Here is a 14,644-nt window from a genome sequence, read left to right as displayed (position 1 = left end):
GCTCTGGTCAGACTGGTTTGGAGACACAGGTAAAGGGAGGGAGACTGAGAGGAATACTCGCAGAGCCAGCAGGGAGCTGGGCAGCTCCTTCCCGGACACTGGGGACCCTCTACCTCTCTCCAGATGGAAAGTAAGTGGGTGTCATGGATCCAAACACTAAGGGTTAGGAGGTCCTTGAGGAGGTGGAGAGAGGGGAATCAGCCCCATCCAGAAGCAGTGAGATGGAAGGCGGCAGAGAGGGAAGAAAGACCAGAGAGGAGGCATGGGAAACAGTCTTGATTAGACTTAGAGATCAGAATGAACAGACTCAGGCCCTCCGGAGACGTTGTGGGTGGGTTACTGAGAAGTTTGGAAACTGACCAGGTATCCAGATTGGTGACAAAAGAACAGGATGCACTGCTGTTGCCAGCTCCTTGGGACAGATCTCTTGGCAAATCGTTGGTATCAGTTGCCAGGAGAGTTCCAGTTGGGGATCTGCAGGGGAATGGGAGGTGTGGAGGTGAAGGGGCAGCTTCTCTGTCCCACAAGAATATCCTTAGTGGGAATAAAATCCTTGGCAAAATTCTAGACCTCTCCTTTTCCTCCCATTCCTGCATTAGGGTGGCCATGACCCCAGGGGTTTTGGTGGAGGGGGTAGAAGGCGTGGGTGGAGGCTGGCTGAGGCCACAGCTGCCAGCACCTGTGCCCCCTGACTCACCCTCTCCTGCTGAATAACATTTGATGTCGAAAGGGTGCCTCCATTTCAGCTCTCACTTCCCTCCTGCCTCCCTCTGTTTCAACACCTTCCTCCGGACCATGTTCTCCCTAAGGTCCCAGAAAGGACTAAAGTCCATGAGGCCGGCTGCCCTGGAGACTTCCTGTTCTGTCAGCCCTTCCTGAGGGCCAGAGGACTGCAACTTCTGAAAGAACTTTACTCCCTCCAGGGTGACATGACCTTGCGGTAGACCCCAGAAGTGAAGCCCCAGGATGACAGAACCCGAGACCCTGGCCCTGCTGGAAGTGAAGGGGCCGGAGGCCCTGGAGAAGAGCCCACCCCAGGCTTTGGTCCCCAATGGCCGGAAGCTGGAAGGGGAAGATGGGGTTGAGTCCCCTGGAGCTGAGTCCTCCAGAGCGGGATCTTCAGCTGGGTCTCCCACAGCCGGAGAAGGGACGGAGGATGGTCTAGACAGCACAGTAAGTGAGGCTGCCACCTTGCCCTGGGGGACTGGCCCCCAGCCCAGTGCCCCGTTCTCAGATCCCCCTGGCTGGAGGAACATTGAGCCTGAGCCCCTTAAGTCAGAGCCACCCACCAAGCTAGAGGAGTTGCCCGAAGATGATGCCAACCTGCTGCCCGAGAAGGTGGCCCGGGCCTTCGTGCCCATCGACCTACAGTGCATTGAGCGGCGGCCCCAGGAAGACCTCATTGTGTGCTGTGAGGCCAGCGAGGGTGAGCGCCGCCAGACCTTCCTGCCCACCCGGGCCACCCACCCTGAGCCCCCGGAGCGCAAGTGGGCCGAGGCAGTGGTGAGGCCGCCTGGGTACTCCTGTGGGTGCTGCAGGGGACGTGGAGGCCATGAGGGGCTGAGGGCCATGGCCTCGGTGGGAGCCGCCCTCATCCTCTTCCCCTGCCTGCTCTATGGGGCATATGCCTTCCTGCCCTTCGATGCCCCGCGCCTGCCGACCATGAGTTCCCGCCTCATCTACACGCTGCGCTGCGGGGTCTTTGCCACCTTCCCCATTGTACTGGGTGAGCCTGGGCCCTGCAAGAAGGGAGGGGGCATGTGGGAGCTCGGCTGGAGGGCAGGGCCTGCCTGGCTTGGGGAGCAGGGGAGTTTCCCTTCACTAGACCTGGACCCTCAGGGCCTCCCACACCCTGTCACCCCTGTGTGCCCACCTCCTCCCAGGACCACCTCAGCCCCACCCACGGTGCAGAGCCCATGCCCATGAGCTCTCTGCTACGAACCCTGCCTCCAGCTTCCTGCCTGCCGCTCCTCTCCTGACCCTATGTGTCCTCCAACCCTACCCAGGGATCCTGGTGTACGGGCTGAGCCTGTTGTGCTTTTCTGCCCTGCGGCCCTTTGCGGAGCCACGGCGGGAGGTGGAGATCCACCGGCGATACGTGGCCCAGTCGGTCCAGCTCTTCATCCTCTACTTCTTCAACCTGGCCGTGCTTTCCACCTACCTGCCCCAAGACACCCTCAAACTGCTCCCTCTGCTCACTGGTCTCTTCGCCATCTCCCGGTGAGCTGGGGCTGGGGGTGGGGCAGAGGGAGGTGCTGGTGCTCAAGAGGCCCAGGCATCTGAATGTCTGGAGAGCCAGGGAGCTTTCTGGATTCTGCATCAGCCCAAATGTGCACCCCGGAAAGTTGAGTCACTTTCTTCCTTGCACTTTACCTCACCTGGTAGCAGGTGATCAGCTCATATGGCTTTCATAAGATACATGTATCAACCTAGAACTGGAAAGGCTTTCAGGTATCACCTAGACCAACCTCCCACCCCTTGCAGCCACTCCTCTGTGGCACTCTGGTCAGGTGGCCATTGGCTGAACATTGGTTGAACAGCCCCTGTGACCAAGTGCTTAGTTCTTTATAAGGCAAGTCTTGTTTCATTTTTCAGAAGTCCTAATTATTAGAAAGTCCTTTTTTATATTGTGCTAAAAACTGCTGCCCTGACTCTGGCCTCTGTAATTGCCTAGACAAATTCAGATCTTTGGAAACAGCTCTCAATTCCCCCACTCCGACACTCTGCTTCCCCAGTGTTTACCTTGCTAAATGGCCCTGGTCCCTCCACTATCCTGTGTCCTTCCCTCTAGGCAGGAAATTCTCCTGTCAGATGGGAGGGATGGGGGCTGGTCAAGGGTATTGTCCTGTTCATACAAGCCAAGGCCACACAGGTCTCATGGCAGCCTCATTACTCTGCTTTCATTGAGAATTTGTAGGCACCTGAAATCCTTAGGGGTGTTTTCACATGAACTACTGTTAACCCAGAAGGCACCTTGGAATTTCTGAAGCCAAATGCAGGCCTTTCCATTTTTTCCCCTAATACGTTTCCTTTTGTTACTTTCCATATAGCATTCCAGGTAGCTTTAACTGCTGAAGCATTCTTCCTATTTAGCTTAAATCTGTCTTCCTGTCACTTCTGACTGTAGTCTAGTGGTCATTTGTCCCACCAGCCTCCTGACCATCCTGCAGCCCTGCAAGTTCTCCCAGTAGATGTTTCCCAAGATAAATATGTTCCTGCTCATGTAACTCAACCTCCCATCTCCCTCTCGGGGAATGCTGGTCTCAGACAGAAGTTGGTTTAAGCCCCAAGAATCATCAGGGAGCTAAAGGACCAGCAATCGTCTGATCCATCTTACCCATTTTACAGAGAGAAAGTGACTACAGATGGGGGGAGAAGAGTCGCATAGGTCAGTCAGCAGCAGAGGCAGGACTAGAACCCAGGTCCCTTCCTTCTCTCATCCAGGGTCCTTCTTCCGTACCATGGGCAAGTTACTTAAGTATTTTGTGCCTCAGTTTCATCATCTGTAAAATGGAGTTATTGCGAAGATTGAGTTAGTTAATTCATGTAGAGTGCTTGCAACAGTCTAGTACTTGGTAAGTGTTCACTAAATGTGCACTTTTATGTTATTATCATGCTGCCTCCCGGTGCAGTAGAAAAGGAGCAGTTACTCTTTCCTCCGTTTCCCAGGTAAAAAAAAATAGAGACATCACAATTTTGTAATAAGTGATCCTTCATATATTAAGAGGAAGCTGCTGCCCTCCCGCCACTGAGGAGTGTGTATTTTGAATGGATCTTCCAAGAGAGGAAATTTGGTTGTGCCTAGTCCATCCCTCTGGGCTTCAAGCTCTCTTGAAGCTGGTTTCCTTACTCTCTCCTTTCCCTGAGGGGCAGGAGATGGGGTGATGAACAGGCATGGGTTCAAACCATGGTTTTACTATTTCCCCAATGTGTGACTTTGGACCGGTCTTACTTAACCCTTTTGGAATCTTAGTTTCTTCATCTGCAAAAGGGAAGTAAATACAATGGAATGTACTGCAGCTGTGAAATAATGAAGCTGTTTATATACTAATATAACACAATCTCCAAGATACATTAAATGAGGGGGAAAAAATCAACGTGCAGAACAATCTCTATATTTAGTATGCTACCAAACTTCCAAAAAAAAAGGGAAAAGGAAAACATAAATCTTTTCGCTCATATGTAAAGAAAACATCACGATGTACAAGAAACCATAATACTGGATGTCTGGGGTGGGAGTGGAACAGAGGTGAGAAGGTGAAGGACGAGAATAGGGTATCTGGGAATCAGTAAGGGAAGACATTTTACTATACTCACTGGTACCTTTGAATTTTGAACCATGTAAATGTATACTGCCTACTCAAAATTTTTTAATTAAATTTTGAAAAGTACACAAAGAGGGAGGTGAATAATATTCACACTTCATAGAGATGCGGGGGTCTAAATTAAATTAAACATTGCCCCTAAAGTAATTGGTACCATGCCGGGCACATGGTAAGTACATAAACACTGGCTGTCTTTAGAGGTATCAGTTGTGCTGACCAACACCCAGCCACTGCCTTCACTTTGTATTCTCCCCATCACCAGCCTGTCGCCAGTTAGCTCATGTACTCCTCTCAAGGAAAGCCCGATCTTTTCTTGCCTTCCAGGCTGATATACTGGCTGACCTTTGCCGTGGGCCGCTCCTTCCGAGGCTTTGGCTACGGCCTGACATTCCTGCCCCTGCTGTCCATGCTGGTGTGGAACCTCTACTATATGTTCGTGGTGGAGCCCGAACGCATGCTCACTGCCTCTGAGAGCCGCCTGGACTACCCTGACCACGCCCGCTCAGCCTCAGACTACAGGCCTCGCTCCTGGGGCTAAGCCGCCCCACCCCCTTGCTCCCAGCCCTGGTACCTGGGTGGGATGAACCCACCTACTGCCCCGACCGGGGTCCCATCCAATCAGAGCCTGGACTGTCCCCTGCTCTCCAAGTTGGGGCACTCCCCTTCACCTTTGGAGCCTGGGACAATTAGGCGGGAGGGACTCAGACATTCTTTCAGGGAAAGAGGTGGACAGCCATATTCCTTAAGGATGCTGAGGGCACAGGACCAGGAGCAGAGGCATGGTTCCTTCCTGAGCAGCCTCCCACCACTGCCACTAGGGCCCACAATGGCTGGACTCTGCTCCACTCTCCAGCCTCCTGTAAGGCAGCCAGCAGAGCCACAGCCAAAACTCTGACCATTTCTGTGCTGGGTGTCCAAGCAGAGGGCCTCAAAGAGACTAGAAACCTTGCCCATGCCTAAAGGTAATGGCTGGCCATCAGCTCAAATAGGACGTTCACGTTTGGTGAAAACCTTCTTGGGGACCTGTATTCAGGACCCTCCGTGACTGGCCATATAGGCTCTTGAGCCTCAGTCAAGTCAATTACAGCTGTCCCAATCCAGTGTGGCTGCCTCCTCCCTTCCAACCCTTTAGGTCCCTGTAACCTTGCACCTCCAAACTGCCCAGAAGTCATACCTCTCTCATGGGAAGAGGAGCAGACAGGGAAACCTGCCTCCCAAGAGGCGTGTGTGTGTTTGTGTGTGTGTTTGTGTGTGTGTGTGTGTGTGTGTGTGTGTGCGCGCGCGCGTGCGCACACACACCCACACCTGTGGTGGCTGGGAGTGGTTGGAAGACATAGTGGTTGATGTTAACCCCATGTGAATGTGTGTGTAACAATAAACAACTACCACTGTCTTCCTTGGCTCTTCCTTCGTGTTTGCGCCGTCTCAAGTGTCCCTTCCTTGTTTGATTCAGACTGCACCAGAGACCTCCCAGCTCCACATGTTGAAGAGTGGCTGGCAGGAGCCTGGTCCCGTGGCAAGGGAGAGAACTGGGCCTGGGGAAGAAATGGCGCTGCAAACAAGAAATTGTCTTCCATGGCCACCTCCAGCCCTCTCATTCCCTGGAACCAGACCCAGCAACACTCACACACTGAGAGACAAGCCCTGGGGAAAAACTTAGTCTATTTCATGCCCTCCAGAGTAGCAGACAAGTCAGAAGGCCTCTCATTTAGACCTGTGAGTCCCATTCAAGGGAAATGGGGGGGTGGAGGGGCGGGGAGGCAACGTGGAGGGGACCCTCCCTCTAGCAATCACTCTGTCCCTGGTCCCTCCTCAAAGTTTGAAGGAAGCCCCACCTGGGTCCGCAGGAAGTTGAGGCTGGTCTCTAAGGTTCTGCAGAAAAGCAAGATGCGAAAAGGGAGCAGCTGGCTAGGAATACTGACCCTCAAACCTGCAGACCAGCAAGGCAGGTCCAGTAATGTCCTTCCCTCTAGAGAGCAGGCCTCAATTTATAGGCTGATATTCTGAGTACCGCTTGTGGCCCAGCAGCAGAAACACGCCTCCTGCCAGCAGCATGAGCGCTGGAGCACCCAGGACCACTGCCACGATGCCTAGGACTAGCGAGGACAAGGCATCTACTGGAGGGGTGCCCACACCCAGGAGCATGGACCTAGAGCGAGCAGAGTGAGAAAGAGAGGTGAGCAGGCTTAGGGGGGAAGGCCGAGAGGCCCAACCCTCCTCCACTTCGACCTCCCAAACCCTTGGCCCAGGCCCTGATTCTCACCAGCTGAGGTAGTGTTTGTCCCAGTAGCCAGGGCCTGTGGAAGCCCCAAATGTCAGATTGAAGGCACAGAAGTTGTTCTGGGACCCAAAGAAGGCTCGGACAATGGGTGACTGGGGGAGAAGGTATGCCAAGGTGGGGTAAAGAGGGGAAGCTTGGCAGGGCATGGCTGATTCCCGGCCCCCCTGCTTCTGAGAGAAAGCCACTGGTCGCCACTGCATGAAGCCTGATGGGAGGGAGCCCCATAGCAGCTGGTCCAACTGGGGAGAAAGGCAAACAGGCAGGATGAGGAGGACCAGTGGTGCCCGACCTTTCTGTTCCCCCACCCTTTCCCAGCCTCTGTCTGTCACGAGTTGTCCTGAATCCTAGGCCTGGTTCTAGAACTCACAGGCTGTTTGCATCGATCTCTCCTCTGTAGAAAGGGGAGCTGGACTGGATGGCACTGGGTCCTTTTCCAGCCTCAACACTCAGCAAGCCTGCACTCAGCTCCCTCCTTTGGGCCCCCGGGCCCTTGCAAATCCCATCTGTCAGAGCACTAGTCACACTGTACCGCCTTCCCTCTGGCTCCTCCACTGAGAGCAGAGACTGGGCTAATTCATTAGCACAGTGCCCAGCACTTAAAGGAGCTGAGTGAAGTGTTGCTAAATGGTAAATGGTTGAATGATTCTCTGAGGTCCTAATGGGGTCCCCCTTCACCCCACACCCATCTGCTTCTCTGCTGGAAGCCTGACCTGGAAGACGGCAGGTGCATATTCATCATCGATGGAGTGCTGCTCCTGCACTGAGGGGCAGTCAGGGCCATGGCCCAACGTGGCTACCTCCAGCCCAAACAAGGAGTGGTTTCCCCGGGGAGAGGCCCCAACCAGGTCCACCTCTAGCTGGCAGGTGTCCGCTGTGTGCAGGAGGCGAGGGGGTTGGGCTGGTCGGCCAGATCTGGAGAAGGCCTGAACCTAGGATGGAAGAGGCATGGGAGGTGTGGGAAGCAGGTGGATGCCTGTGTTTGAAGGCGACCCCCATCATTAACTCCCACCCTCGTAAACCAGCCTTTTGAGTTCTGATTCCCCATACCCTTACCCTGAAGGCCAGGCTGCCACTGGCAAAAGCCCCAATGGGGTCGTGAATGGGGTGGCCTCGAAATGTGGCACTCAGGGTGGCAGGATCCAATGAGTCAGTGATGTTGTCCCAGGAGAAATCGGCCAAGGAGTATGGGGGATATGATTTTCCTGGAGGCTTTGCGGCTGCATCGGATGTGTTGGTGCTGTCAAACTCAAACAGCTGGCGGGTGGGGGTGGGGAGGGACTAAGCTTGCCTGAGTCCAGCTTTCTCCTGAATCACCACCACCACCCGTTCACTGGCCCCACCCCAGGCTCTCATACCTGACTCGACTTCACCTACCCCCAGTCTTCAGTTTCTCCCTCTAACTCGAATGAACCCTCTCCTCTGCACTCCTCCCCTTGGTTCTCCCCCAACCTCCTCACCCTGGTAAAGACGAGGGCAGAAGAAAATTGGATGCTCTCCTTGGGGAGCACCATGATGCCCCCGTCAGGCTCAGAGGAAATCAGGAGGCTCCAGTTGACATTCAGGGTGCTGCTGGGGGTGTTGGTGGCCACCAGCAGCACGGCTGGGGGTCCCAGGCTGCTCCACACATAGTGCAGGGTGGAAGTGGCACCCACTGCCTGGATATGAAGCAGGTTCTGGGAAGGGTCCAGCCAGTCAGAGATGACCTTCAGAGACACCTGGAACATGGAGCAGTGGAGGGTCAAGCAAACAGGATCAGGGAGAGACACAGAGCAAAGAAGTTTGGGGATAAGGAGAGGGGCCTTGGAAAATGATGAGGAAAGGGTAGGACCTTGGGGGCCTAGGCAAGAGGAATGCTTGTGGGAGCTAACAGAACCTTCTTGTAAAGGGCAGAGGTGGGGTGGAGGAGAGGTGGGTAGAGCCAGAACTGCCTTGACCCTGGTGGAGAGATCAGGGCACAGGGCTGAGAGGAAGAAAGAAATCCAACACTTGTTTGGACCTGGCTCACTCAGGGCTAAGTCAAGGTCCAGGTTTCACCAGAAGACAGGAAGCTCTCACATCCACCCTACTCCACAATCCTGTCCCGTGACCCATGGCTGCTCCGACCCCCAGTTTGAAAAACTCTTTTGTCAATGCAAGCACACTCCACCCCCACCAATTGTTTGCCCTAGTTTCCAACCACCCTTCAAGGTAGCATATCCTGAAACACCTACTGCTCTAGCCCCTCACCTGGCGGGTCTCCTCCCCCAGAAGGCCAAACGGAGCTGCTGTCAGAAGTAGGCTCAGGAGGAGCACGGCGCTCCTCATAGCTTCTCTTGCAGTCCCGACTTCAGAAGGCGGAAGAGACGCTGAAATCATGTGACTCACAGATTCAGCTGATCTCTTTAAAGGGCGGGACCATCACAACAGTTCTTAAAGAGACCGCCTCCCTTAACCCAGATTTGTGAGTGAGAATAGAATCAGAAAGGTTAGGAGTTCGTCATCCCCAACTGACCTGGCAAGCAAGTCATCCCAGGCTAGATCTGCAGACATACTCCCAACCTCTCCTACCCAACTGGTCCCGCTAAAGTTACCTATAAGCAGGCATGATGTCTGGATTCAACATCCAAATGTAATCTATAGAATGACTCTGTGGCAGGGAAGGCACTGAGAAGAATTTGAAGGAATTCGATGGGAGAGATAGCACACCTCAGAGGGTTCTTTTTGTCAGTTTTTAATATTTATTGAGCCCCCAGCTATGCAGGTTCTTGTCCTGGAAGAGCTCACAATTTTATTGTGGAGAAAAGAAACCTCAGAAAACAGGACATGAAAGTGATACATAATTGTCATAGGAGGGAGTTCATGTCTGGCTGAATGAATGCACTTTTTATTTTTCTTGTTTTTTTCTTTAATTTTAAAATTTTATGTATATTTTGGCTGCATTGGGTCTTTGTTGCTGCGCGCAGGCTTTCTCTAGTTGCCGCAAGTGGGGGCTAATCTTCGTTGCGGTGCACGGGCTTCTCATTTTGGTGGCTTCTCTTGTTGCGGAGCACAGGCTCTAGGTGCATGGGCTTCACTGCGACGCGTGAGCCCTAGAGCGCACAGGCTTCAGTAGTTGCAGCACGTGGGCTCAGTAGTTGTGGCGCACAGGCTTAGTTGTTCTGCAGCATGTGGGATCTTCCCGGACCAGGGATCGAACCTGTGTGCCCTGTATTGGCAGGCGGATTCCTAATCACTGCACCACCTGGGAAGTCCTTTCTTGTTTTTGGTTTGTTTGTTTGTTTTGCCTAATCCTAAAATTATTTTGGCTAATAAAAAATGCATACAGTACAATATTCATAAGGTACCAAAGGGTACCACCCCTATTCCCCAGCAACCTGGGTCCTTCCTTGAGACAACCACTATTATCAGTTTCTCATGTGTCCTTCATAAAATATTCTATGCATGCTCAAGTGTATGTTTTGTTGGGTTTTTTTTGGCCGCGCCATGTGGCATGTGGGATCTTAGTTCCCTGACCAGGGATCGAACCCGTGCCCCCTGCAGTGGAAGTGCAGTCTTAACCACTGGACTGCCAGGGAACTCCCTCAAGTGTGTGTGTGTGTGTGTGTGTGTGTGTGTGCGCACTTGATAATACATATATACATATACATATATACACATATATATATGTATAATAAGATACAATGGAATCCACTGTTCTGCAGTTTGTTTTTTCACTTATATATTGAGGAATGTTCTGTATCAGTGCACTTGGAGTTGTCTCATTCTCCAGTCTTTCATTGCAGGGCAGACGTTCCATGGGTATATTTAGCCAGAACCTTGATAGTATCCAACATTTTGCTACGGCAAACAACACTGAAAGGAATATCCCTGTATGAAAAGCATTTCATACATATTTGTAACCAAATCTACAGGATAAATACCCAGGAGTAGAACTGCCCAGTCAAGTTGCCCTCTATGAGGTTCATCAATTGACACTCACACCATGTCTGAGAGTCCATTTCCCCCACACCCTGGCAAGTGCTTACCAAACTTAATTTGCATTTCCCTATGAATAAGGTTAAACATCTCTTCATGTTTTATTAGTCATTTATTTTTTGCTTCTCTGGAGCTATTTATACACTTTGCCTATTTTTCTGAGGCCATATCTTCTTTTTTTTTTTTTTTTTTTTTGCAGTAAGCGGGCCTCTCACTGTTGTGGCCTCTCCCGTTGCGGAGCACAGGCTCCAGACACGCAGGCTCAGCGGCCATGGCTCACGGGCCTAGCCGCTCCGCGGCATGTGGGATCTTCCCGAACCGGGGCACAAACCCGTGTCCCCTGCATCGGCAGGCGGACTCTCAACCACTGCGCCACCAGGGAAGCCCGGCCCTATCTGCTTAATGGCCAAGTTCTAAAAGTTCAAGGAAATCAACTCTTGTACTGTTGCAAACATCATCCTCCCTCTCCCATTTGTTCTTTTTTTGCCATGCAAATATTCTATGTAGTTACATTTATTATTTTTCCCCACTCTGATAAGTATTTATTTACTTACTTACTTACTTACAGCCACACTGTGCAACTTGCAGGATCTTAGTTCCCTGACCAGGGATGGAACCCGCGCTCTTGGTAGTGAAAGCGCAGAGTCCTAACCACTGGATTGCCAGGGAATTCCCCTGGTAAGTATGTTTTTAAATCTCGTGTCTTCTTCTAGTACTCTTATATTTAAATCTTTCAGTCGCCTGGAATTAATTTTGCTGTAATAAATGAAGAAAGGATCCAATTTAATTTTTTCCCCAAATGGCTACTCTAGGATAAACTAAAGTTTCCTTAAAAACTTTCATTTTTCTGGCCTTACTACCCAAAGTAATCTACAGATTTAATGCGATCCCTATCAAATTACCCATGACATTTTTCACAGAACTAGAACAAATAATCCTAAAATGTATATGGAAGCATAAAAGACCCAGAATTGCCAAAGCAATCCTTAGGAAAAAGAACAAAGTAGGAAGCATTGCCTTCCCAGACTTCAGACAGTACTACAAAGCTATGGTAATCAAAACAGTGTGGTATTGGACTTCCCTGGCAGTCCAGTGGTTAAGACTCCATGCTTCCACCGCAGGGGGCAGGGGTTCAGTCCCTGGTTGGGGAACTAAGATCCCACAATCTGTGCAGTATGGCCAAAAAATTTAAAAAAAAAAAAAAGATACCAGAGTGGTATTGGCACAAAAACAGATGGAACAGAATAGAGAGCCCAGAAATAAACCCACACACCTATAGATAATTAATCTTTGACAAAGGAGGCAAGAACATACAATGGGGAAAACACAGTATCTTCAGCAAGTGGTGTTGGAAAAGTTATACAGCCACGTGTAAATCAATGAAGTTAGAACACACCCTCACACCATACTCAAAAAAACACCTCAAAATGGCTTAAGACTTAAATATAAGAGATGACACCATAAAACTCCTAGAAGAGAACATAGGCAAAACATTCTCTGACATAAATTGTACCAATGTTTTCTTAGGTCAGTCTCCCAAGGCAATAGAAATAAAAGCAAAAATAAACAAATGGGACCTAATCAAACTTACAAGCTTCTGTACAAAGGAAACCATAAACAAAACGAAAAGACAACCTATGTACCGGGGGAAAATATCTGCAAATGATGCAACCAACAAGGGATTAATTTCCAAAATATACAAACAGCTCATACAACTCCATAACAAAAAAACAAACAACCCAATTGAAAAACGGGCAGAGGACCTAAATAGACATTTCTCCAAAGAAGACATACAGATGGCCAATAGGCATATGAAAAGATGCTCATCATCGCTAATTATTAAAGAAATGCAAATCAAAACTACAGTAAATCAACCATACTGCAATAAAAATTAATTATACATAAAGAAAAACCTACAATGAGGTACCACCTCACACCAATCAGAATGGCCATCATTAAAAAGTTTACAAGGGCACTTTCCTGATGGTCCAGTGGTTAAGACTCCGTGCTTCCACTGCAGGCAGCACAGGTTCGATCCCTGGCTGGGGAACTAAGATCCCGCATATTGCACAGTGCGGCTAGAAAAAAGAAAAAGAAAAAAAGTCTACAAATAATAAATTTTGGAGAGAGGGTGGAAAAAAGAGAACCCTCTTACACTGTTGGTGGGAACAGAAATTGGTGCAGCCACTATGGGAAACAGTATGGAGGTTCCTCAAAAAACTAAAAATAGAGTTGCCATGTGATCCAGCAATCCCACTACTGGACATACACCCAAACAAAACTATAATTTAAAAAGATACATGCACCCCCTATAGCAGCACTATTTACAATTGCCAAGACACACAATGGAATATTACCCATAAAAAAGAATGAAATAGTGCCACTTGCAGCAACATGGATGGACCTAGAGATTACCGTACTAAGCGAAGTAACTTAGAAAAAGACAAGGACCATATGATATCACTTACATGTGGAATCTAAAATACAACACAGGACTTCCCTGGCGGTCCAGTGGTTAAGAATCTGTGGTTCCACTGCAGGGGGCACGGGTTCGATCCCTGGTGAGGGAAATAAGATCCCGCATGCTGTGTGGTGTGGCCAAAAAAGAAAAAAAAAAAACCACAAATGAACATATCTGCGGAACAGAAAGAGACTCACAGACATAGAGAACAGACTTGTGGTTGTTAGTAAGGGGTGGGGGTCGGGGAGGGAAGGATTGGGAGTTTGGGATTAGCATATGCATACTATCACATACAGAATGGATAAACAAGGTCCTACTGTATATAGCACAAGGAACTACATTCATTATCCTGTGATAAACCAGAATGGAAAAGAATACGAAAAAGATGTCACTTTGCTATACAACAGAAACAGCCACATAGCACAGGCAGATCAGCTTGGTGCTTTGTGACCGCCTAGAGGGGTGGGACAGGGAGTGTGGGAGGGAGATGCAAAAGGGAGGAGATATGGGGATATATGTATATGTATAGCTGATTCACTTTGTTATAAAGCAGAAACTAACACACCATTGTAAAGCAATTATATTTCAATAAAGATGTTAAAAAAAATTTACAGAGAAGTTATAATGCCATGAGAAAATGCCTCTGACCCCAATGCTAAGTGAAACTAACAGATGAGAAAAATGTTCTATATGTGTTGAGCTTTTTCTGTTCCTATTTTTTTTTCTTTTTCAATAAATAAAGTTTTGCACAGAAATAAGACTGGAAGTAAAAATAACAAAATACTAACAGTGGTTGGATTCAGATAAAGGGGCTTTGGATTCTTTAGAAAATCATTTCTATTTTTCTGTATTTAATAAATATTCTTTTGGAACTTTAAAACAATCTTAAATCAACTATACTTCAATAAAACTTAAAAAAAAACCTTTTCACTTTTCTTGAGAAAAAAAGTACTTGTACCCTCTGAGGTTATCAACCCTGGACTTGACAAGCAAAGATATAAGCAAGAGTCTTGGCTGAGTTCAAAGGGTTTCAGTAAATAAGAATTCAAGTCTCCCCACCACCCCCAATACACCACTTTTGGGGGGCGGGGTGTGGAATAGGACTTACTTGAATCCAGGAATTTGCCAGGGAAGAACCATGACAAAGTCAAGGTGGCAGCAAAGTTGTGTTCATGGAATCATTTAGAGTTCATGCAGGCAACAAAGTGGCTTGGATAGCCTTTAATCACTGTTAAATTTAGCCTTTGAACAGCACAGAGGGGCTCTGAAAGCTAGACTGAAGAGTACAGATTGATCTAACATGCCAGGAGGAATTTTCATAGGTTCAGGAGACTTTGTAAGTCTTAAAAGAATAAAGAGGCACTGATGACAGGAAGTAAGACTACTATGTACAATTATCCAAGTGCTTAACCATTACAGCTGAAACCAGAATGGACCCAGAAAGGTGTTAAGGAACAAATGGGAGGCAATTCCTCCCTCCACAACTTCCAAGCACTACTTCTTCAAGATCTTTTTATCTACTTGAGAATTAACTCATCTTTCTTTAAGGTCTTAAAGCTCTGAGGGAATTAACACTGCAAGTAAAGATGCAGGGATTTCAGCAAAAGATAGGTAGGCTTATTT

General features: G+C 49.1%; 2 protein-coding genes across 8 annotated transcripts; one reads left to right on the top strand and one right to left on the bottom strand.

Annotated features, from left to right (window-relative positions):
• Nucleotides 1-5,718, top strand: TMEM79 (transmembrane protein 79). Of its 2 annotated transcripts, none has more exons than XM_089913795.1 (4): nt 1-130; nt 924-1,726; nt 2,007-2,220; nt 3,128-3,479. In XM_089913795.1, exons 2-4 carry the CDS (start codon nt 967-969, stop codon nt 3,189-3,191), a joined length of 1,038 nt encoding a protein of 345 aa, XP_089769921.1. In that variant the 5' UTR covers nt 1-130; nt 924-966; the 3' UTR covers nt 3,192-3,479. The 2 variants fall into 2 exon arrangements, with proteins under 2 accessions (XP_089769921.1, XP_022415304.1); XM_022559596.3 differs by lacking the exon at nt 3,128-3,479 and adding an exon at nt 4,650-5,718 and having other exon boundaries at nt 4-130.
• On the bottom strand, nt 386-8,976 carry GLMP (glycosylated lysosomal membrane protein). 6 transcript variants are annotated; one of them, XR_016393649.1, is made up of 7 exons: nt 8,833-8,976; nt 8,064-8,321; nt 7,660-7,860; nt 7,317-7,535; nt 6,589-6,845; nt 6,248-6,474; nt 386-474 (listed from the first exon to the last, which is right to left on the bottom strand). XR_016393649.1 is itself a non-coding variant. In XM_089913780.1 (6 exons), exons 1-5 carry the CDS (start codon nt 8,959-8,961, stop codon nt 6,295-6,297), a joined length of 987 nt encoding a protein of 328 aa, XP_089769906.1. In that variant the 5' UTR covers nt 8,962-8,976; the 3' UTR covers nt 386-474; nt 6,248-6,294. The 6 variants fall into 6 exon arrangements, 4 of the variants coding, with proteins under 4 accessions (XP_089769906.1, XP_089769911.1, XP_022415294.2 ...); XR_002642740.2 differs by lacking the exon at nt 386-474 and adding an exon at nt 5,748-5,860; XM_089913780.1 differs by lacking the exon at nt 6,589-6,845.
• Between the last annotated feature and the right edge of the window lie 5,668 nt (nt 8,977-14,644).

The sequence above is a fragment of the Delphinapterus leucas genome, chromosome 1 (genome assembly GCF_059928025.1).
Source record: "Delphinapterus leucas isolate spDelLeu-1000000601 "Yukka" chromosome 1, BTC_Dleu_Yukka2, whole genome shotgun sequence".
In the NCBI taxonomy this organism is placed as follows: domain Eukaryota; kingdom Metazoa; phylum Chordata; class Mammalia; order Artiodactyla; family Monodontidae; genus Delphinapterus; species Delphinapterus leucas.
Note: the sequence above shows the minus strand (reverse complement) of the source record. Positions and strands in the feature narration are given on the sequence as shown.

Bases quoted from the DNA above. Each gene is read 5' to 3' on its own strand.
- TMEM79 (XM_022559596.3), top strand. From the start codon at position 967: ATGACAGAACCCGAGACCCTGGCCCTGCTGGAAGTGAAGGGGCCGGAG. The intron at 1,727-2,006 runs GTGAGCCTGGGC...AACCCTACCCAG, and splicing joins CACCTTCCCCATTGTACTGG to GGATCCTGGTGTACGGGCTG. The intron at 2,221-4,649 runs GTGAGCTGGGGC...CTTGCCTTCCAG, and splicing joins GGTCTCTTCGCCATCTCCCG to GCTGATATACTGGCTGACCT.
- GLMP (XM_022559586.2), bottom strand. From the start codon at position 8,961: ATGATTTCAGCGTCTCTTCCGCCTTCTGAAGTCGGGACTGCAAGAGAA. The intron at 8,322-8,832 runs GTGAGGGGCTAG...TCCATGTTCCAG, and splicing joins TGGGGGAGGAGACCCGCCAG to GTGTCTCTGAAGGTCATCTC. The intron at 7,861-8,063 runs GTGAGGAGGTTG...CCCACCCGCCAG, and splicing joins CTGCCCTCGTCTTTACCAGG to CTGTTTGAGTTTGACAGCAC.